Below are 23,830 nucleotides of genomic sequence, written 5' to 3' on the forward strand. Positions count from 1 at the left end.
ATTTTTCTGTTTTCTGAATTTTCTGTTTTCTTCTACATTATTAGCATATTTCTTAAACAGGGGAACAAGGGACTTCCCTGGTGGCTCAGTGGTAAAGAATCCACCTGCCAGTGCAGGGCACATGGGTTTGACCCCTGTTCCGGGAAGATCCCACACGCCGCAGAGCAACTAAACCCATGTGCCACAACTACTGAGCCTGTGCTCTGGAGCCCTGGAGCCGCAGCTGCTCAAACCCAAGTGTCTAGAGCTGCACAAACCACCGCAATGGAAGTCCGTGGGCTGCAACTAGAGAGCAGCCCTCACCTGCTGCAATTAAAGCCAGGTGAGGCTTTAATGAGAAAGCCAGCATGCAGCAACGAAGACCCAGTGCAGCCAAAAATAATTCGGCCAAAATAAATAATAGGTCAATAAAATTTTTAAAAAACTTACTTGTAATGCCAAAAATAAGTTTTTTTTTAAAAAAATGGGGAATAAGATTTGATGAAAAACAAGAAAGCCATACAAAATGTATTAGACTATGAAAAATAACAGGATGCCTTGAAAAATCTACAAACATACAATTTTGCATTTTCTTAGTTCATGTACCACAACCCCAATCACTAACATAAAGTACATGATATAATCTTTCCAAACAACCTCTTTATTTAAAGACCTAATTGAACTTCAATACCTATAAGACTCAACAGCTGTACTTCTTCCCACCTTCTAATCTATATGGTTGCATAATATAATTTAACAACAGTAAGAACTATATTGTTGCTCTATGAAGTTCCTATTTGGTTACTTCGAATAAAGTTTTATTTGAAAACAGTGAAATAGTTTTAAACTGAGAGTAAATAATTTCTTACAATCATTTTTCAGTTAAGCTCATAGTAAAACATCTGATATGTACAAATTAAATAAGTAATACCCTGAAAGACACAGAATGTAATAACTTAAAATTAGAAAATCTAGAAATAATTTAGAGGGGAAAAAACCTTCCATTTTTAAAAGTACTAACTAGAAAAGCATTACAAAGCTTTACAAATTGAAATGATTTTATATTAAAAACATTCACTACCAAGAAAAACAGGAAAACTCGTGTGCAAATTTTTTTTTAACTCCGCAACTTTCTGATTTAGGGTGGAAAAACCTAGAGAAATGGGATTTAAAACTTAAACATGAGTTATAATCATTCTCTTGTAAAATTTTGAATATCACCACCCTGACCTCCGCAAAAGAAAAAAAAAAAAATTCAAACTAATCCTACAAAAAGGTGTCAAGTCTTAACTTCATAAACCACCGAACGGCAACTTGCTTATGTGAAACACACACGGAGGTCCTCCCTTGGGGATGTCATCCACTCTCGTAGCTTTAAATGCCAGCGAGAACCTGGTGACCCTCGGGTTCCCTCTCCAGCCTGGACTGCCTCCCTGAAGTCAAGCTTGGGTGTGCATGTACGCATATCTGACAGAGCCACGCACAGGCGCCTCACACACAGCCAGTGCAAGCAGCAGCTCCAGGTCCCTGCCACTTCCTCACACTCCCACCCTCTGGTTCACATTTCAGGAACAGGCAGCTCCATGTTTCCAGTCACTCAGTCCCCGGACCCTTGACTTCTCTCACATCCCACATCTAAGAACAAATCTAGTCAGGAGTGCCTTCAGATATTCACAGAATCTGACCCCTTCACCGCAGCCACCACCCTGGACCAAGCCAGCGCCATTCTCACCCAGACTAGTGCCATCAATGGCCAGTGGACTCCCTCCTGCCTCCTCGGCTCCCCTTCAGGACGAAGCAGCCAGAGAGATTTCATTACAGCACGAAGCAGGTTGTGGTCCTCCTCCCTCGAAATTCTCCCAAGACCACATGAGGAAAAGCCAAGATCCTTGAAGTGGACAACAAGGCCACTTTCTTCTCCAGCCAACCTCCCGGCTCCCTCACTTCATCTCCTGCAACCCTCCTTCACTCTCTCTGCTCCAGGTACTCTGGGCTTCTCGAACCTGCTAAGCAAGCTCTACCTAGGGCCCCCATACGCCTCGATTCCCCTCCTGCCTGAAAGCCATTACTTCCATGGCTTGCTCCCTCACCTTCCTCCTCGGGTCTTTATTCAAACCCCACCTTCTCAAAGAGCCTCTCTGGCCACCCTAACTAAAGTCACCCCCTAACAGTCCCTGTCCCTTTCGGTGTTATTCAGCTCCTCAGCAACTCTATGTTTTACTTGTTGCTGGTGTTGAGCTCCTTATTGCAAACTTCAGGCTTAAATTGAAGAAAGTAGGGAAAACCACTAGACCATTCAGGTATGACCTATGTCAAATCCTACTTATGAGTATACAGTGGAGATGACGAATAGATTCAAGGGATTAGATGTGGTAGACAGAGTGTCTGAAGAAATACAGACAGAAGTTCATAACATCATACAAGAGGCGGTGACCAAAACCATCCCAAAGAAAAAGAAATGCAAGAAGGCAAAATGGCTTTCTGAGGAGACCTTACAAATAGCTGAGAAAAGAAGAAAAGAGAAAGGGAAAGATACACTCAACAGAGATAGCAAGGAGAGACAAGAAAGCCTTCTTAAGTGAGCAATGCAAAGAAATAGAGGAAAACAACAGAATGGGAAAGACTGGAGATCTCTTCACAGAGGAGGCAATGACAACCCACTGCAGTACTCTTGCCTGGAAAATCCCATGAATGGGGGAGCCGGGTGGGCTGCCATCTATGGGGTAGCACAGAGTCGGACACGACTGAAGCAACTTAGCAGCAGCAGAGATCTCTTCAAGAAAACTAAAGATACAAGGGAACTTTTCACACAAAGATGGGCACAATAAAGGACAGAAATGGCAAGGAACTAACAGAAGCAGAAGAGATTAAGAGGTGGCATTAATACACAGAACTATACAAAAAAGGTCTTAATGATCCTTTTAACCAGATCTAGATAACCACAATGGTATGATCACTCACCTAGAGCCAGTGTGAATTTAAGTGGACCTTAGGAAGCATTACTGCAAACAAAGCTAGTGGAGGTGATGGAATTCCAGCTGAGCTATTTCAGATCCTAAAAGAAGATGCTGTTAAAGTGCTGCACTCAATATGCCAACAAATTTGGAAAACTCAGCAATGGCCATAGAACTGGGAAAAGATCAGTTTTCATTCCAATCCCAAAGAAAGGCAATGCCAAAGAATGTTCCAACTATCATACAATTGTGCTCATCTCACATGCTAGCAAGGTAATGCTCAAAATCCTTCAAGCTAGGCTCCAGCAGTATGTGAACCAAGAACTTACAGATGTACAAGCTGAATTTAGAAAAGGCAGAGGAACCAGAGATCAAATTGCCAACATCCACGGGATCATAGAGAAAGTAAGGGAATTCCAGAAAAACATCTACTTCTACTTCATTGACTATGCTAAAGCCTTTGATTGTATGGATCACAACAAACTATGAAAAGTTCTTAGAGATGAAAACAACAACAACAAAAAAATTCTTAGAGATGGGAACACCAGACCACGTGAGCTGCTGTCTGAGAAACCTGTATGCAGGTCAATAAGCAACAGTTAGAACCGGACATGGAACAAAGGACTGGTTCAAAATTGGGAAAGGATTTTGCTGTATATTGTCACCCTGCTTATTTAAGTTATATGCAGAGTACATCATGTGAAATGCTGGGCTAGATGAATCACAAGCTGGAATCAAGATTGCCAAGAGAAGTATCAACAACCTCAGATATGCAAATGAAACCACTCTAATAATAGAAAGTGATGAGGAACTAAAGAGCCTCTTGATGAAGGTGAAAAAGGACAGTGAAAAAGCTGGCTTCAAACTCAACGTTAAAAAATCAAAGATCATGGCATCTGGTCCCATTACTTCATGAAAAATATATGGGGAAAAAGTGGAAACAGTGGTAGGTTTTATTTTCTTGGGCTCCAAAATCACTGCAGACAGTGATTGCAGCCATGAAATGAAAAGATGCTTGCTCCTTGGAAGAAAAGCTATGACAGACCTAGACAGCATATTAAAAAGCAGAGACATCAGTTGGTTGACAAGGGTCCGTATAGTCAAAACTATGGTTTTTCCAGTAGAAAAAGAAAGAAGGCTGAATGCCAAAGAATTGAAGTTTTTGAATTGTGGTGCTAGAGAAGACTCTTGAGAGTCCCTTGGACAGCAAGGAGATCAAACTAGTCAATCCTAAAGGTAATCAACCCTAAATATTCATTGGAAGGACTGATGCTAAAGCTGAAGCTCCAATTTGGCCACCTGATGCGATAAACTGACACACTGGAAAAGACCCTGATGCTGGGAAAGATTGAAGGCAGGAGGAGAAGGGGTGACAGAGGATGAGATGGCTGGATGGCATCACTGACTCAACGGACATGAGTTTGGGCAAGCTCTGGGAGATGGTAAAAAGCAAGGAAGCCTGCTATGCTATAGTCCATGGGGTCACAAAGAATCAAACACCATTTAGTGACTGAACAATGAACAATAACTCCACCAACTAGAACGTAAGTTTGAGGAGGGCAGGGAGGTGCTTTTACCCACTAATGTATCACCAACGACTAAAACACTTCCTGGAACGTAGTGTGAGCTCAATAGATATTTGCTGAGAAAAGGACACATTAAGGTAAACAAGTTTACTAGGGAGTGCTTTCAATCCTGTTTTACCAACTTTCACAAAAGTGAATTTTCTTAGTCAAGACACTGAAATTTGGAAGGAACAGAAGGTCCATAAAACAATACGATGGTTTCCTTCCCCCGTTGCCTGTACATATGACTAGCCCTTTGACCCTGAATAATCCTAGCAAAAAGCTGCCATCTGCCCATTCCATTCAGGTTCATCACCACCACCGTACCACACACTATTCTTGGCTTCCAGATTCACGTCTGGTCCAACACTGTATGTTACGGCTGCGAGTTTTTCAATCCAAACTATATGGATATTAACCAACTCTAGAAAGATCAGCCTGTGAGAGATCAAGAACCATTTGCTCCCCTAGGAAAAGTATACCCAAAGTCCAAAGAAATTTACTTGTCTTCAGTTAAAACATGATCTAGGCAATTTCTTTCATTAAACAATATGTATTACAAAGAATTGACTATTTGGTTGAGATGCCATCAATTTGTTTTTTAAACCCTAATTTGGGTATTACAAAATAGAACAAATTTTTTGTAAAAAGTCTGAAACATCACAAATGCAAAGTAAAAAGTGTAAGTTTTCTGCTATTTCACCTAAATCCCAAATTCCCTAGAGATTAACAATTATGTCAGTCTAAATGCTTCTATCTTTTTTCCATACATGTACAAATAAATAGTTAATTTTTGTTTTACAAGAATGGGGCCACACCACGTAGACTGATCCCCAAACTGCTTTTTTCCACTTACCAGTACATGGACAGCTTTCCGTGTTGGCACTTACAGTATGTGGGCAATAAACATCCTAATATGATTTCCTATTTCGGTTTGTTTGCTCACTCCCTTATATGACTTCTTGATAGACTTTCTATAACAACAGTTTAAAAACTTTTATCTCACCTCTTTACACTCTTGAAAACTATATAGAACCCCAAAGTGCTTTTATATAGATTACCTCATCAATATTTACTGTAATATAATTTAAACTGAAAATTTTAAATAATTCATTTGTTCACCTAAAAATAAACATGTCTGTTTTCACTGGGAAATGGCTTGTTTCCCCCCATTTGTAGATAACTATAGATACTGTTCTTTGAAGCTACACCAAACTCGGTAAGTGGTAGTTTCCTAAAGGCTAGTTTTGATATAGAATCTAAAACTCGTATCAATTAATATTTGTATTCTGTTACATGAAAATTCAATGGTCCTTCTTGCCCCTTGAATGAATCTTTTTTACCTGTGCTTGACTTTATAACATCATGTATTGTCATTTACAAAATATCAGTTCACTGGATCATGCAGGTCTTCCAAATAATGTAGTCCATTATAAGACATCAAAATAGTGTGTTTATAAATATTACCACCAATCTCTACTTCACAGGAGCAGATACAAGTTTTCCAAAACCCTAATTTTTGCTGGAAAGCAAAGATGTTTTCATTGACAACAGACACTACCAGCTGTTTTCCTTGAAACACTTTTTAAAACATTTTTTTAATCTGAATAACCAGTTTGTCAGTAAAAATGGTAGTCTATGAAAAAAGCAGCAAGTTCAGCTCGAACTAACCACTGCCCAAAGCTCTTCCTAGAGACAAACAGCACACAGAAGTACTTTCCAGTTCCTTCACTGAAGATTACAAAGATATTAACAGTTGAGAATTGACAAAATTAATAATTTTTGCTGTTTCATCAGGAACATCCTTAAGTGAAAACCAAAAAATATATGTATTTATTATTTTTACTAGTCTAGTCAAGGCTATGGTTTTTCCTTGGTCATGTATGGATGTGAGAGTTGGACTGTGAAGAAAGCTGAGCGCCAAAGAATTGATGCTATTGAACTGTGGTGTTGGAGAAGACTCTTGAGAGTCCCTTGGACTGCAAGGAGATCCAACCAGTCCATTCTAAAGGAGATCAGCCCCGGGTGTTCTTTGGAAGGAATGATGCTAAAGCTGACACTCCAGTACTTTGGCCACCTCATGTGAAGAATTGACTCACTGGAAAAGACTCTGATGCTGGGAGGGATTGGGGGCAGGAGGAGAAGGGGACGACAGAGGATGAGATGGCTGGATGGCAACACTGACTTGATGGACGTGAGTCTGAATGAACTCCAGGAGCTGGTGATGGACAGGGAGGCCTGGCGTGCTGCGATTGATGGGGTCGCAAAGAGTCGGACACGACTGAGCGACTGAACTGAACTGAACTAGTTTACTATGAGTGCATGGCATGAAGAACACAATGGCTACTATGGTTAGTTGCCACAACCTTGATTCATGCCTAGAAGCCTACATTACTTTTGCACCATTACTGCAAAGATTGCAAATAACGTCTTGTGTGAGTGCATGCTAAGGTCAGCTCAGTCGTATCCAACTCTCTGTGACCCCATGGACTGTAGCCTGCCAGGCTCCTCTGTCCATGGGATTCTCCAGGCAAGAATACTTGAACGGGTTGCCATTTCCCTCTCCAGGGGAACTTTCTGACCCAGGGATGGAAACCTCGACTCCTGCACTGCAGGTGGACTCTTTATTGCTGAGCCACTGGGGAAGCCCAACATCTTAGTATTGTGTTAATATGAAAAGTTTTCACCTCTGGACCCCCTGAAGGGGTGAAAGGCACACCAAGGGCACTACACTGTTCCATGCTAGGACCGCTTCCTAGAAGTGAGATTACTGGGTCGATGCTATGTACATTTTAAATTCAGATATGTTTGGCCAAAGCTCTCCAAAAAGTCTGTACCAATTTTCACTGGGGGTGGCAGAGGAGGAGATGGGTGGATGGCATTACTGGCTCAATGGACATGAATATGAACAAACTCCGGGAGGCAGTGAAGCACAGGGAAGGCTTGCAAGCTGCAGTCTATGGAGTTGCAGAAAGTTGGACGTGACTCAGAGACTGAACAATTCTCACTACCTAAGGTTGCATGATCATCACTAGTTGAAATGCAAATAATTCACTTATAAATCTTGATCGTGGGAAGTGCCATAATACATTACTTTATTTACCTGTCTAAAACCAATGCTAAAATACAACTCGTGTTTCAAGGCAAAAGTAAAATCCAACATGTTTCAAGGCAAAAATAAAATCCAAGTACCCAGATTACTCAGAAAAATCAAACCTCAATTGTCAAATACAAGTTCACTGAATAGAGAACTTTGTTTATTGTAGTCACAGATTGTTAAGGGTATTTGTGACTGAATTTCAAAGTATATGCTACTTGCACACGTCGTCCATTTGCTTACAGAGGGTGGGTGGGCTCGACTGATATTTTAATAAGTACTAGGTCTGAAAAATGTCAGGCTGTGACAGTACAAACAGGATGCTAATTAATTGGTGCGTGGCTGGCCCCTGGCACAGACATCAGTCTAAGCTGATCCTTAGCGTTAAAACTTCACGCAGAATTACTGGACGTGACCAGTATAATATGTACTGTCAGCACTCAAATGCCAGTGGTGTTCATAAAAATGTCAAAGACAACCTTTCTTGCCCCAGGTGTCATGTGAAACAAAGAGAGAAGGAATAAAAAGCTCCATTCTGAGGAAAGGACTACTCCCTGTCTCAGGTGGAACCACTGAAAGTTGGGGCTCCTCAGTTCACAAGGAATGTGGCCTCCCCCAACTGTTTCCACGTAGCTCCAAAGTGAGGATTTTCAAGTTCTACTTATGACTGAAAAGATCAAGGTTATTAGTGTCAACTAGGGCCTGTGGTTTTCAGCTCTGGGGGGTGCACAAACCCCTTTGAGGATAAGATTGAAATCTTCCCACAGATAAAGCAGTGAAGGATCCATGTACCTCAGAGGAAGGAAGAGCCCAGGCCATAGGTCAGAGCAGAATCATGGACTATGGATCCTGAGAAATAGCTTATGTCCAACCTCCTCAGGAAACTGGAATAGTAAAATGGCTTGTCCAAGGTCAACGGTGAGTTAGAAAGGCAATCAGGCAAGAAATAATCAGTAAGACTTTGAATAAAGCCATCCAGTGTCACCAAGTAACTTTTTCTTATACAAAGAAAGTTCCACGTGAGACTAAAAGATAACTACAGGAACTGAAGTTTTAAATACAGCTGGAAGGAACCAACACAAGCCCTGTGGTTCGAAAGTTCCTTACGCATGGCAAAGCAGAAAATAGGACCAGAAATCTGGAAGAGCACTCACCGTGTTCCACAAAAACATTGCAGTGTGGACCCCCGTGCCTTGATGGCTCCTTCTTGCCTGCTCCTTTGATAAAGTGCAGGGCAGGCAGACTTGGCCTCCTTTGGTCCCCAAGAACTTTTCCAGGCTGCTGCCCCATAAAGCAAGGATAGGCACCCCTTTCCAGAAGAGGGTTCAAGATCTTTCAGAATGATCAGTGAGCTGAGAAGGAAACGGTCTTTACGTGGGATTTCACATTCCCCGCATCTCCACCAGTCAGTAACTGAGGTCAATCACAAGACATCTTCCACAATAAAAGGAAGCGAAGATTTTAGGATTTTAGGTTGACGTGTGCAAACAGGAGTTCCGATTATATTCGCAGTTTATCAATTCGAAGTAATGTAACTGCAGTGCGACCTCAAAGTTCCTGGATTTCACGTGTCTTTTACTGGCTACGTTTCCTCCCTTTCAAGGAGAAAAACCTAAAGAGAAATATTCACAGGGGATGCTGTACAACGGTCAGTGAGGCTAAAGTCGTGTCGATTTCCACACATCGAGGAAACGTGGATCGGTCTTTGAATGCTCCTCCAGAACTTTTCCTGGGGAAGTCAGCCACCCCCTATCTTGGTGTCTCCATCTTCCAACAAATTTCCTGCCACACTAGCTGCCGCTCCTGCTTTTTCTCTACCCTGCTCTCCGGAAAAGGACACGGGTCACCCCGACTTCAGCGAGAGCTGGCCCTCTGACGAGAAGGAATGCATGGCCAGCAACTTTTTAAGTCCGCTTTTTAAAAGGCCTGTGAAACCAGTCCAGGCTTTTCCTCTGCATTAAAGTTTCTGGCTGGGCTGAGGCTGAGGGGGCCGTAGGTGACATTGGAAGAAGTCAGGGCATTACAGGCTCACGGGAGCAACGTGGGGGGGCGGGGGGGGAGGCTGGGAGCGGGGGGAAGGGGAGGCTACTTGACAGCAGGGAGGGGATTTGAATGAGGGGGGCCTCCGAGGCCAAACTTGAGGCCGGGATTCGGAGTTAAGGGGCGGCTCGGGGGTAAAGAGGGAGGCTGCCGGGGCGGGGGGGCATGGGCGGCTTACTCCGGGGGGCGACGCTCCTCCAAGCCTCAGGAAACGGGGTGTCCCCAGGTCTGGGGAAAGAGACCACAACCCCAGGGTCCCAGAGCCAGGATGGAGCTGATAAGGGACGACGGGCTCTCGCGGCCCCGAAGGCAGGTAGAGGACAGAACGGGGAGGAGGCCCGGCCGCCTCAGCTGCCCCGAGCCTGGGGGGGGGTCTCTGTCCGAGACACCCGCCTCCCCCGGGCCCGAACGTGGCTACGGCCGCCGCTGCCAGGCAGTCACATCCCCCGGGCTCCGTCGCAAGACCCGGCCTCCCCGCCCAAGTAGGGGCCGTGGACAACGCAAGGCGGGCTCCTCAGCTGCAGGACCCAGGAACCGGTTCCGGCTCCGGCGCTGCTCAGGGACGGTCACCGACCCTCGCGGCCGCCATGATGGATTACTAGCCGCTCCACAACGAGGCCAGGCCCCGCCCCGGCCCCGCCCCCCGATGACGTCCGGTGCGCGCCTCGCGTGGGGACCGGGACCCTCCAGACACCGCTTTCGGAGACACTGCGGCGTCTTTCGGCCCTGGTCCCCCTGCCCTCCAAGGTCCGGCCCCGTACGACCTGTTAAATGTGGTTCTCCAGAGGGGCAAGGTGAATGGTAAGGAAGCTCCCACCTCCCCTGCACTGCCATTGGCCCCCGAGAATCCGTGTCAGCTCCCTCTCCTGCACCCCATTGGCCGACGGAGCTAGAGCTCCCAACCAACCACTTTCGGCGTAGCCCGCGGGGCAGGCCGGAATTTGTGGTCCTGCTGCGCCCCCGCCCCTGTCCGCAATCGCCCGAGACTTGCCCTCTGCTCCAGGCTCCTGAGCGTCGGTCCCGCCCTCCTGGGAGCCAGAGGACTCTAGCCGGCCTCGCGCAGGGCTGGCCAATGTCTCCCCTGAGCGGGTTGGTAAGGCCGGCGAGGAACCAAAGCAAGGGGAAAACTGCGGATTGGATTTCCCCAGAACCGGAGTTGGATCGCTTCCTTGAGCTTCTTTAGAATTTAGCTCGCTCCTCGAAACCTACGTTATTTGGTGCCTCCACTGCCGCCCCTCACCAACTTCCACCTTGACTCCAAGAAGCATAAATATTAGAACGAGCGAAAAATAAAGAACTGGAGAGCGTCGACATATTGCTAACGAATTGTTTCTTTGGAGTATCGGGGAGCCCACTCATTAACAGTATTTTAAGAACTTTTCGGAGGCGAAGCATGATCATAGGTGTTTGAGAGAGAAGGAATCTTTAAACTTGTCCAGTGATGTCTGTCAACTTTTTCTCAATAAAACTGGGGGGGGGGGGGGGGGCGGGGTAAACAGTAGAAAAAGATTACACGATCTAATTTCAGGGGTGTACGCATAGTCACATAAAAACATGTTAGCCGAAACTGTTGAGTTTACAGAACTAGCTAATGACCCATGCAACCAGATCCACACATGCCATAACCCATTTTTATGCAACTAAAATGTACCCTCCTGGTCCCCTTCTTCACTCTCCACGTCTCCCCAGAGCAATGCACCTGCCAGGATATACCCATCTCTAAGGGAATATACTCATCACAGCTAATCTACACTGTGGTCTTCTGCTCTTCATAAACCATATTCTCATTTAGTCCTTACTGTATTGTAGCCCAGTAACACAAGTAATGTTATCCCCTGTATACAGATGAGAAAACCAAGTAAGATGTGTTACTGAAGGTCACTGGCCTAGTCATGTGACAATTTGAGCCCAGACTGATACTACTCCAAAGCCTTGAATTTTCTGTTGTATCATTCAATATCAAGTAACTGTTGATCTAAAGTTAGTTGATATTTTAGAAGTTGCTACTGATAGTAGGGGAAAACCAGTTGCATTATAGGTGTTCTATGTTCAGTTGTGTATTTTAGAAATATTTCTGCTGGATTGGGAAATGGTGATTTTATAGATACTGGCTTGTAAAAATAGAGTTCCTTGGAGGTACTGAATGTGAAGCAAATTCAGAAGCAGAATTTATATTTAGATGTTAACTAGGTTAGCTTTGCTCTATCACTGAATAGTCTGGCTGATGAACATCATCCTGGCTTATAGATCAGTCTTCAAGTGTCAACACCCTGTTCCCTTAATTTACCCATCACCTTATCCTTACCATCATCCTTTCTCTTTGAAGATTTCACTTTTTATTCCTCTTCACCCTTTCATCATTTCCTACGCATCTTCATTCTTCACTCTCTAGCTTAAAATTGACCAATCAAATCAGAACTCTAACCCACACTTCTTGAACTAATAAATCATTCACAAGCATTCAGCCCGTGTGCCAAGCATTGTCCTAGGTGCTGGGGTACAAATGAGGCGTGGGGGTGGAGGGACTCATCCGTCTCCCACAGCAGACACGGGAGGGACAGGCAGTGTACAAAATGAGTAACAATCCAAAGTGTAGTCTCCATGCTGGACCCCATATCCTTTCAGTGTCAGTCCAACCCCTTCTCTCGAGGGTTGCTTCATGATCCATCCCGAGAGCTTAAGCCTACCGATCCATAGTTGCTAATGAGCTTTAATGAAGTCACTTTAATTATCTGAATGGCTTTCATTTATAAACGAGGGTCATATCAAACTTTACAGGTTACCATGAGAATCAAATGGGATTTTATTTCCCATAAATACTGAGACTAACTGTGCTTTAGAGGCCAGCAGCACTTGATTTAAAGGTTTATCCTACTTGCCATTTACTAACTGCCATTTTCTAGTTTTAGGTGAACCCCCAAGCTAGACTATATTTTTTTCCAGAGATGCACTGTGTAACACTATAGAATGATACTCTTAAGGACTTAAAACTAGAATCCAGAGCCCAGAAAATGCCTGACAGTCAGAAGTAAATAAGTGTTGCCAAATTTGAATAAATCCCTTTAAGCTCATCATTAAGAGTGATGCAGTTCAGCCTAATTTTGTGCTCACGCTTATAAAGCAAAGCAACCTACACATTGCTAGAGGAATTCAGAACCAGTGTAAAAACTTCAGCTTTATTTTTTTTTAAAATACCTACTGAAATTACGCTTAACAAGGGCACCCTCTAGTGGGCCACAAAAAAAAGTAGATACTCACCAAAAAGGTGTTTTGAGACTTAGGTAATCACTATTCAGGAAATACTGAGTGAACAGTATGGGCTGTCAGCTTGGGAGACCAAGTGAGAAGGGCAAACATTCAACGAACCCACTTATGGCTCTGATCAAAACCAACCCAAAGCAGGCATGCAGGCTCCCATCCTTCCCCATTCCCTTCTCCACAGGGACATACAACCTAGAACATGATCTCAAAAACAGGGAGCAAACCTACAGCTGCAACGTCCCCTGTCCAACTCAGCTGATTGCACTCTTCAAAACAGGTGACAGACTGAATAATATTATGAAGACGTACAATTTAACAAAAAAGAGCTGAGTTATGTTTCAAAACCGCCATATGCTCCACATTACTACTGAAACTGTCCTAGGTTTAAATTTTATTAGGTATTCTAGGTTTAAATTTAAGGTCCTCTGTCAGAAGAATTTCAATCTCCTAAGTCATCCTTCACCTGTACTTAACTCCCAAGTATTACACAGAATACAAGAACAGAAACAGTGATACCACATATATAAATTTAAAAAAAAAAACAAAAAAAACAGCTCACCAAATAGCACTCTCATATACTGACTTTAAAAGAACTGTTTACCCCAAACCCAAATCAGGGCACCATGTTTAGAAAGTCATTTGAAAAAGAATGCATAGGAATTCTAGCCATTCTCAGTGAGACAGAACTTCAATATCTTGTTTTCATCTTTCAACCCTGAATTATTCAAAAGTAAATGCATTGCTGCTTCAGTTATAGGATTATTTTTTTTTTCCATCTTTTTTTCTTTTTCCATCTCCACCTTTTTACTTTGTTTTCATGTTCATCAGAGCACCCAAAACATTCATTCTCTCTCTCCTCAATTATTCAGCTTCTTATAGATCATCCTCAAAGGCAGAACAGATTAAGGCAGCCTGGCGGGGATGTACTTACATCTGTCACTAGGAGGAACATGTAACAGGAAATGAGATTCCAACCAAGCAAAAGGCTGCTTGGTCGCTGTGTTCTTCCACTGACTCTTGGGTTCATTTTACCAAGCTACACTCTTCAGTGTCATTCTCGCACTGCAGAGGAGGTGGGAATGGAGGCCAAGACAGACAACTGGGGAGATCAAACTGGGGGGATCAGGGAGGCTATGTTTTACATAGGGGCAGTTTCATGGGGCACTGTGCCTGGTGAGTTGTCGGTGACTACAAGACGAAAGATTCCCCGTATGATTCCAGGATAGGAGTGTATTCGGCTGGAACTCGGAATGCTTTTAAGGGCCTGAAACTACCTGTAGCACCCGAAGTCTGTGGGCAACTCAAGAGGTGGCAGCAGTAATCACCTGCCCCCTCGCTTTCCATTAAAACAGGAGAAAGCAGGTCTTCAAGGCAGAGGCAGCCCGATGTAGGTCCAGTGATGAATTTCCCGGTTCTTCACTGAGCTGCACGCAGGGACTGCCAGTCAGATTCTCCACCTCCAAGGACTGCTCTGCTCGGGTCCACACAGTCCTGGCCTTCAGGTGCTTCTTCTTACCCCTCCTGTTCCAAAAGCCTCTGGCGTGTTTCCATCACAATTTCCTCCATTATTTCTGGCTTTAAGATGTCTTTGATCTGAAAAAGAAAGGACAAAAGGTAATTTGTTCAACCAGTAAGCACACCATCAAGCCAACCCAAATGTAGAAACCAAGCCTGGCTAACACGAGCCTTCTGTTCTTCTTTCGTTTATCAGAGGCTACCTATTGCAAGAAAGGATCTGCTAGAACTAGCTTAATAAATCAGCAAAGTTCTCTGGGATATAGCTAACAAGAACAACAAAGCTATTACTCCAGCATTCACGAGAAAGGGAGCTAAAACTGGGATGGCCAAGATGAAGTCCAGGGGGTCGCTGTCATAAACCAGCCCCACCTGGCACCGCCAACTGCCCGCAAACCCTCACATGGACATCAGACAATGAGAATATTATTAGCATCTCGGGTAAAGCTCTACCAGTCAACAAGGGTGTCCACCAGGTGAGTTCACATTGATGGGCATGGTGAAGGTACGTGGCGGGGACATGGAGCGGATGACACGCCACGCCTGCTCACAGATCAGCAAGAAGGGGAGCCCTGGGTGGCATACCTGATGTGGAAGGGATGCTTCATAGCAGTACAGGATGCTGGTGTCATAGAGCATCATCCTCTGAGTTGCCAGTGAGACGATGCAGTTCCGGAGCCGGGAGATCACCTCTCGATCAGCAAGGGAGACCGGCTACCAGGGGAGGCAAACAGAATCAAGACCAGAACGAGTGAACGGTTACAGCAGATCACAGGACCCACTTACAGCTGAGGCGGGATCACGCTGGGACTCCAAACCAAGCAAACTGCTGACTCCAAGGAAGATGAAAAAGGATGGCACCTCCAGTGGCTTTTTGGCTGTTACCCTGCAACTGCCATCTGGGCCAACAGAGATCAAAGTCGCTGATTTCATCTCTCCAGAACAAGAGAGGGCAGCACGATGTTTTGAGCAGACTTCAGTGGAAATGCAAACCAGCTCTAACTACTGCCACACAGCAGGGAGAAACAGAGAGTGCCCGCCCCTGCCGCTGAAGCACAGTACCCATTCAGTGCCTCTCCATCCCAAAAGGGCAACGGCGGGCGGAGTGTGCTCACCTCCAGGTTTGCGATGAAGCCCCCTGCATCGTCTTCTTTGTGCTCAGGGGTTGGGTAGACCCAGATGAAGCCGTTGTTGCCCAGGATCACTGAGGCGCCGCAAGGCAGGTCATGGAAGTGGGTCTTCTGCCGTTTCACCAGGGAGGGGGAGACCTGAACCAAAACGCCCTGACCTAGCTAAAAAAATATATATATCGTACATTAAGTCACTGTAGGATCCCCAATGAGGCGACTATAAAGCAGAGTATAGACTGTGTCCTAGGGAGGCTGGAATCGGGCTCCTTGCTGGTGACAACTGCCATGACACGCACATGCAAAATAAAGACACTTTCCAGAGACATGTGTCATTTACACATCCCAACAGAAGGTGACTTTCACTCTCTTCTCCACCATTTATTCTCCTTTGCGAGCGTCATCATGTTCTGATCCAGGGCTGGTGTGACGGCTGAGAGAGGGTGGAGCCAATGAGGATGTGGGCTTGAGCCTCTTGAGGGCCAAGGAGCACTGCTCTGTTCCACCTTGACCCCAACCGCCTGTCCTGCCCACGAGATATGCCACTGGAGAAGGGGACTGGCTGAGGGCTGGGCACAAATACATCCCCGGTCCTGGCAGGTGAGCTCAAGGCCCACATCCTGCAGAAGGCGCGTCTGCTACAGGCCCCAGGCCCACAAAGATCAGCACAGGCAGTGCGCCTGTCTCCCCTCCTGATTCAAGGGTTCGAGTGTGGCGGCTGCAGCCACTCCACTGACAGGGAGGTTTCTTTTCCACTCAGGAATGAGAAAGTTCACCCAGACAAAGCCAAGACTAATGAGTCATCATTTGTTTGGGAAAACATGCTGTCATTAAAAAAATAAATAGCCTCAATAATGTCTGTCACCTTATAGCAAGAAAAGCAACAAAATTTCCTTTAGAGGCTCAAGTGACAAACCCATCTTTCCTAACAATAATATCCATTTTCTTGACCGGACGTTTGTCCAAGGGCCGGGGGCCATCGTGTTTCATCAGTCCATGAGCTCCCTTGGCTGCAACTCAGCGCTGAGGCCATGCAAAGCCACCGCACCCCTTGGGAGAGAGCAGAGACAGCCGCGGGGCCAGGGCCCAGGATCATAGGGGCTCTTTTGCCAGAACAATCTCCTCCGCAAAAAAAGGGTGAGTGTCGTCATGCTTTACTATGCTACCAGCCCACAACCGTGTGAGTCAGCACGCGCAATGCCAGCCTGTCAGCGCTTAACTTCCAGGTGCTTTAGGCCAGAATGCCAGAGACAGCTGGAGACCGGGAAATGGATTTGAAGTCTCACTCATCCAGAGAGAACACCCAAAGACCAACTTACTTTTCCGTATTTGAGACTCCTCGTGTGCAGAGAGACGGCTCCATCAGAGAACACTGCCTGGACCTCAGCCTGGTCGATGATGAAGGAACAAACACTTTCTTATCACCTGTGTCCCTGGTTCTCCCTCCACCCTCGCATCTGTGTCCACCAGTCCCGCCTACAGCTGTAGGTGGACTCGGAGGTCACACTGCTGTGACCTAATCTCTCCCCCTTGGCTGTCGTGAATATCCTGACATGAACGCCACCTTTTCTCCTTCCTGGGATGAAAGTTAACATCACCAGGAAACTTGGAGCTGGCTTCAAGCATGAGCCACCGTAAGTTACAAGACCCAAAAACCCGACTGAGCAGCAGCAGGTCTGAAGAAGAGCTGGAGCGTAGCCTGGGCTGAGGAGATGGGGTGGGGAGGGATAAATGAGGAATCTCGGAATAACATATACACACTGCTATGCATAAACAGAGAAACAAGAACCTACTGTCTAGCACAGTAACTCTACTCAATATTTTATAATAATATATATAGGAAAACAATGTGAAAAAGAATATACATATACTCATACATGTGTGTATATAACTGATTCACTCTGCTATACACATAAAGCTAATTGTGAGCATGCATGCTCAGTCGCTTCAGTTATGTCTGACTCTTCGCAACCCCCTGGACTGTAGCCTGTCAGGCTCTTCTGTCCATAAGATTCTCCAGGCAAGAATACTGGAGTGGATATTCATTGCCTTCTCCAGGGGACCTTCCCAACCCAAGGACTGAATTGAATCCTCGTCTCTTATGTCTCCTACATTAGCAGGTAAGTTCTTTACCACTAGCACCATATGGGAAGCCCCCAAAACTAACTATACTTCAATTTTTTTTTAATGTATATTTTTTAATGTAAAAAGAAAAGAAAGAGACAGGCTGCAGCAGAAGCCTTGGCTCTTGGTCGAGGCCAAGATGACAAGTTTCTCCTGTGAGAGACCGACAATCCAAGCCCCATTCCCCAGCTCCACAGCAAACATAAATATGCTGGAATGCAAGGTGAAGGATACACTGATAAGGTCCCCTTCCTGTAAGAAACCTCTCATGGCCAACTCATCTTCTGCAGATCTTCGCCTCTGAAACACACAAGGAGAAGGCCACGTTAGGGAGTCCGACCCTAAACCAAAATCTTGCTCCATCTCTACTTTTTCTTTCACTTTCTCCCAAGACCTCCGAAGGCAGCCACAGTGTACACACACCAGGGTAGGTAACCCGTGCCACTCAAAGAAGACAAAGCCATGACCACTACTTTCTGTCTTACAGACTTTCCCGTGGCTCCTCTTCTTTGAATAATATTCAGACTCCTTACGTGATTTGCCAAACCCCAATCGAGCCTACCTACTTGCCGTGGTGGCCCACCACGCTCCAGTATGACCGGCTACCTCCAGCTTAACTATATCTTTGCTCACACATTTCCGTTTATCTCAGATTCCTGAATTCATTGTTAAAATTCTAGCCATCCTTCAAGGATAGAATCAACTTCAACATTCATTTTTCCTATAAGCTTCTCGCGGGGAATTTAATCACGCCTTTTGTACAATCACACACTTGTTTACTCTTGGACTGCTGGGTATTTAGACCAGTTATCTCATAGTCCCTGCTCGTCTAAGCTCTTTCAGGAACTGAATCACGCCTCCTGGATCTTGGCATTCTCCAGACAGCTAAGCACCATGAGCCTCTCAGTAAATAGATGCTGGCCTGAAGATAAGGCTGAATCACAACATTTTACAAAAGCAAGCAGCTTAGGTACTATGGTTGTCTGGAATAACCCAATGTCATTCGATTCACGTAAAGCTGATTTGTAAACACAGTTTTTCAAGCAAGACCTTCACTGAGCAAAACTGACACACCCAGAAAAGGAAAATTATTAGCACCAAGCATCTGAGAGAGCTTCTCTCGACTCTCCTTTGGGATCTCCCCACAGACATCCCAGATTCTACCACACACCAACTGCTGCCTGAGTTGGGAGGCCTGGGCCAAGTGAAAAGCCTACGTGTACACCCAGACAGCAAAATTCACAGCAGACGAACAGGAGTACAAGTGACAGCCTCAGTATAAAGCAAAGTCCTCTGGTGGCGCAAGGGACCCAGCACTCTCACCAGCAAGCTATACACAGTCCTAGCTGGAGATCCTTACCAGCTCTCCTCCGGGAAGGTTCATGGATGAGAGAAGCAAGACTGAATCCAGCCTGGAGTTGGTCTCCACCTTCCACCTCTTCTGTTGAACCTACAAAACAAAGGAACCCCACACCTGGACACATACTCCAAGGCCAGAGCTCACACTGTAAATGAACAATAACCCCCGATGGGACAAACCACTTACATCCAACTGTTTACAAACAAACCATTTACATCAAACTGTTTACAAACAAACTGTTTTCATCAAAGGTCACGTAAGAGCCAAACACAATGAATCCTTCTTTCGTGTAATTGCGTGTAATAGGATGACTATCTCATTCATTAGATCACCAGCTCACTTTTACTTTGTGAAAACCAATCTGCTAAGACTTTACCTCTGTGATTCTCCCCACTACAATGTCTCCCACTTCACCATTATATCTGAAAGAAAAAGCAGAAGGTCCTCCATCAGTGAAAAGACTCCATGACAAGACCAAGCATCACTTGAGATTTCAGTTAAAGAGCACGCAGGCCTGGATCAGGCACCACATTTGGTAAATTCACATGCTGTTAGAACTTAGTTTCAGGAACTGACAACTTCCAACGTTCCTATGCATATAAAGTCTCCATCAACTATTCTCACACCATTTATTGCAAGGAGTGCATTAAATCTGAAACCCCTTATTTTGTTAATTGCATGAAAAATGGATACGCGTGGGATATTTTCTGGTGGGCTCTGGAACACAGACAAATTCCGCATCAGCCAGAAGAGGAGAAAGGAAAGTGAGACAGGCACCACCCAAACCGGTCTACTCATGTCTCCCCCACCCACTGGCTGCATGTCTCGACCCCTTTCCTAATTCCTCCTCCCAACTCTAATGATGAATTAGAGCCTCCACACTGAAGACTAAGTCCTTGGGCCTCTTCTCTTTCCAGCCCACACTCACTCACTTAGTGAGCTTACCCAGCTCGATGGCTTCAAATACCAAGGATGAGTCCACCACTCCCCTGAATTCAGGCTCTAGCTTTAGTCAACCACTGGCTACCCAGCACCTTCACTTACGTGACTAAGAGGAATCTGCATAAGTTACAAACCTCAAACAAAGCTTTCTAGCAGCCCCTTCAATTCCACTATAGCAAATGGATCCTCTCCCAATTGTCACCAGCCCAGGAAATAGCAATTCCACCCCTCTAGTTGCTCAAGCCACAGTCCTTGGAGTCTCTGGAGGAACCCTGTGTATTTCCCGCCTCCCCTCCCTCTCCTGCTCCAGGACAAGTCCAGCAGCAGATTCTAGAACCTCTATCTTACCAATGTAGGCAGAAAATAAAAAGCATCCCAAAGGAAGAAGTAAAACTATCTCTTCTCACAGACACAGTCCTACATGTAGAAAAGCCCACATACAAAATCCTACAGCTTTTCACGATACATACACTCAGAACACAAAATACACGCAGAATTAATCACTATTCCCCACTTCTATGGCTATCACCTTAGTCCAAGCCACCATCAACTGAGATGATGAAAACAGAACAGGAATCTGTCCCCACCCCCCAACAGCAGCCAGAGTGATTTCATTAAAACAGAAATCAGATCATGTTCTTCTTCTGCTCCACCTGCTCCAGGGCCTTCCTAGACTGCACAAAGTGGAAGTCAGAAACATTCATCGTGGCTTCAAGGCATGCAGACTGCCTACCTCACCTCTCTGCATCTGCTCCTACTACTCGCCTGCTCACTCTGTTCCAACCCCACTGGCTTATGTTCTGGGGCTAACCTTTATTGAGCCCTCAAGGCAGGCGGCTCTCTGTGTACTTTATACACACTATTTCAGTGAATTCCAAGGAAGATCCTACCCAGGAGGTCAGGCAAGATCTCATTTTGCAGAAGAGGGAACCCAAGTTTGAAGAGGTCAGATATCGAAGGGAAACCTTTGAAGCCTGCCCTTACCTAGTCATCTCTACCCTTCCTCCAGTCATGTTCCCGAAATCCCAGACCTACAGCACGACAGGGCAGGGAGGGCTGTGGGTAGGGGGTGTGTCATGGCTGAAAAGACCTGGCTGTGCAACTCAGATGCCACAAAATACACACCTTTTGCTCTCACCTGGTTTTCAAAGCTTTTACACAGATCAACTTGTTTACTCTCTCCACGGAGCCAGCCACAGATGCAATGAGCTTCTCTTCCCCCATATAGGTTCCATGGCCCCTGTTGCAACAGGAAGATACAAAGGATACCAGGGTAATGCTTGAGGTGACCTCTCGCAGCCAGAACAATGTGTTCCTCAAACCTGATTCCTCCTGCCTCAAAGACAGGCTTTTGTGCTGGCTGCCACCTCTGCCTAAACACTCCTTCTTTAGAGTCCTATGTGGCCATCTCCTTCACTGTACTCAAGTCGACTCAAATGGCACTTTTTCCACCAGGCTTTCCTCGACTTTCCCATTTGTAATAGTCACCCGCCCTGTGGCTGCCACCCCCACCATATTTCCAACTTATGCTCCACTTACCCTGCTTGACTTCTTAATTTTTTTCTACTGAATTTACCAGCAAATATTCTGAATAACTTGTTTGTTGTGCTTATTTCTCTTCTGTCTCTCTCAGAACATAAAGTCCACCAGGACAGAGATTTCCTCTTTGTTCAGTTTATACCCCAACCACAAATAATATTTATTGACTGCATGAATAAAGGACTGAATCTTAAGATTTCCTGGGAACCAATAATGCCAAACTAAGAGGTTAAAGGGCAATGGAATAAATGCTGTACCTCTCTCATATGCACATGGGGGGAGGGCGGAGGCTGGCTTATCAGCAGTGCTGACCCCTGTGATGGTGATAGAACGGTGAGTCTTTACTTTTTTCCATAATCATTATCCCTCATGTAATCCTTCCCTGGTGGCTCAGACAGTAAAGAACCTGCCTGCAATGCAAGAGACCTGGGTTGGATCCCTGGGTGGTGAAGATCCCCTGGAGAAGGGAATGCAACCCACTGCAGTATTCTTGCCTGGAGAATTCTATGGACAGAGGAACCTAGCGGGCTACAGTCCACCGAGTGGCAAAGCGTCGGACATGACTGAGGGACTAACTCTTCCACACTTTCACTTTCATGGAATCCTCACCACTCTCTGGAATAGTTATTATCATTATTTTACAGACGAGGAAAGTGACCTCGGAGAGGTGATACAGCTAATATTGTGATGGCAGCAGGGCTGGAACCCCAGCTGCCCTTAAGTTGGAGCCTGCCCTCAGACTCAAAGTTATCTATTCTGGTGCATGTAACGTAATATATTTGCATGCCCCCTAAGCCCAAAATGGCAACCCACTCCAGTATTCTTGCCTGGAAAATCCCATCGACGGAGAAGCCTGGTAGGCTACAGTCCAAGGGGTCGCAAAGAGTCGAACACGACTGAGCGACTTCACTTTCTTTGTTTAAGCCCAAAGACTCGTTCCAAAACCGTGCCCCTGACTAGGAGATGGAATGCTGAGGGCTAAGTGGACGAAGTCAAAAACGCCCACTGTCCCTTACGCCGAAACCTGTGAAGAGGCCCCAGCTCCAGGTTCAACGAGGAAGGCTCAGAATCGGGGCCTGGGACACAGGAAGGTTTCGGGGCCGCTGAGGCAGCTGCAGACGGGGACATACAAGATGCAGGGAGTAGGAAGTCCGAAGTCTCGAAAACAAGGCAACTGAGATGCTCCGCAGATGCGCGGCGGGTACCGCGGGCACTTAGATGCAGAACACAGGCCCAGGTTTCACGTGGAGAGAGAGCAATGCAGCTGCCCCTTGCTGCCCAGAGTCCCCCACAACCCCACGTACCGCATGAAGCCTGTGTCCGTGGTGATCGTGTCCCCTGGCACCACTAGGTGCTTTTTACTCTCGCGGCCCAGGCTCTCGCTAAGGGGCTTCCGAGCGACGGGAAGCCTCATCTCCAACGCCATCTTGGCGCCAATAACTCGCGCAGGCGCAGCCCCACTCGGAGTCACGCTTTCCGTCTCCGCAATTCCCAGCCGTCGCTCGTAGGGGCGGGGCCTCAGAACAGCCGCCAATGGGAACTCACAGCCTGGCCTCCATGTTGGCTATTGGCAACCATTAGGTTAACACGAAGGGAAGGAAGGAGTCAAGTTGCCATTTTTACTATTGGCAAGGCTGCTCTTGTCAAATAATAAAATCTCAGGTTGCATAGCATTTGACTTTTCAGCAAAACTCTTGTGCTCATCCCACTTACTGTTTTCCAGGTTAGAAATAATTGTGAAATGGGCCTCTGAGTTTCCTTCCAATTCAAAGCTGCTGAAATCTCTCTCTCTTTTTTTTTGGTATGCGATTGACCAGGAGGATCAAGAGAAAAAAACACTATTTGGACAGAGGAAAGAGCCTCTTTTCGTACTGTTACTAGTAGCCCTTGAGTGCTGGTTCAGCACCAACCATCACCTACACCCCCAAACAGTGCTGCAGGTGCTGCTTCCATTCTTTTTTTTTTTTTTTTCCATTCTTTCTTAAGTGAGCTGATTTCCCTGGTATTTCTTTTGGAAAAAGCAGGAAACCGTCTAAGAACACATTTGAATCCTGCCAAGCGGGTGTATTTTGACAGGGAGGACAAATGGACACAATACAAAGATTTTCGCCTATATTTACTCACACAGAGAAATGAGCCAGGAGCTGTCCTAAGGGTTTAGTGATGAACAGATGGAAGGATATGTGGTTTTATCTAGGCGTCAGGAGTATTTCGCTTGTCCCTCTCTCCAGGTCCTACCCTCTCCCTCACCCTTGCCCTGCATGCTTTATAGCATTCACAACAGACTTAGTTTTAACCTCAGGGAATTGGAGGTGATAATTCTTCAT

The 23,830-nt window shown here is 45.7% G+C and overlaps 3 protein-coding genes across 8 annotated transcripts in view; all 3 read right to left on the bottom strand.

Moving 5' to 3' along the window:
- The window catches only part of ABL1 (ABL proto-oncogene 1, non-receptor tyrosine kinase), a 142,252-nt gene extending 132,653 nt beyond the window's left edge, over positions 1-9,599 (bottom strand). Inside the window, exon 1 of the mRNA XM_086323453.1 lies at positions 8,750-9,599. Coding sequence (XP_086179579.1) covers positions 8,750-8,885 — 136 coding nt within the window. The 5' untranslated portion in view covers positions 8,886-9,599. The remainder of the gene's footprint in view (positions 1-8,749) is intronic.
- On the bottom strand, positions 9,381-9,598 carry LOC147362399 (uncharacterized). Its single transcript, XM_086323464.1, has one exon. The coding sequence runs from the start codon at positions 9,596-9,598 to the stop codon at positions 9,500-9,502; it is 99 nt and encodes a 32-aa protein (XP_086179590.1). The 3' UTR covers positions 9,381-9,499.
- A 3,193-nt stretch (positions 9,600-12,792) lies between the features above and the next one.
- EXOSC2 (exosome component 2) lies at positions 12,793-22,946 on the bottom strand. 6 transcript variants are annotated; one of them, XM_086323456.1, is made up of 10 exons: positions 22,808-22,946; positions 21,761-21,817; positions 21,103-21,204; positions 19,399-19,444; positions 19,023-19,112; positions 17,897-17,962; positions 16,858-16,926; positions 15,527-15,703; positions 14,997-15,125; positions 12,793-14,489 (listed from the first exon to the last, which is right to left on the bottom strand). In XM_086323456.1, the coding sequence occupies exons 3-10, from the start codon at positions 21,186-21,188 to the stop codon at positions 14,409-14,411; spliced, it is 744 nt and encodes a 247-aa protein (XP_086179582.1). In that variant the 5' UTR covers positions 21,189-21,204; positions 21,761-21,817; positions 22,808-22,946; the 3' UTR covers positions 12,793-14,408. The 6 variants fall into 6 exon arrangements, with proteins under 6 accessions (XP_086179582.1, XP_086179585.1, XP_086179581.1 ...); XM_086323459.1 differs by having other exon boundaries at positions 21,090-21,204; XM_086323455.1 differs by lacking the exon at positions 21,761-21,817.
- Between the last annotated feature and the right edge of the window lie 884 nt (positions 22,947-23,830).

This window comes from Bos grunniens, chromosome 11 (genome assembly GCF_055505025.1).
Source record: "Bos grunniens cultivar Pamir isolate PY7600 chromosome 11, Bosgru_T2T1.0, whole genome shotgun sequence".
Lineage (NCBI taxonomy): Eukaryota > Metazoa > Chordata > Mammalia > Artiodactyla > Bovidae > Bos > Bos grunniens.

Excerpts from the sequence above, each read along its gene's own strand:
- LOC147362399 (XM_086323464.1), bottom strand. The coding sequence starts at position 9,598 with ATGTCACCTACGGCCCCCTCAGCCTCAGCCCAGCCAGAAACTTTAATG.
- EXOSC2 (XM_086323455.1), bottom strand. The coding sequence starts at position 22,929 with ATGGCGTTGGAGATGAGGCTTCCCGTCGCTCGGAAGCCCCTTAGCGAG. Across the intron at positions 17,963-19,022 it reads ACCTTCCCGGAGGAGAGCTG|AGGCGAAGATCTGCAGAAGA; the intron begins GTAAGGATCTCC and ends TGTGTGTTTCAG. Across the intron at positions 14,490-14,996 it reads AAGCATCCCTTCCACATCAG|ATCAAAGACATCTTAAAGCC; the intron begins GTATGCCACCCA and ends TTTCTTTTTCAG.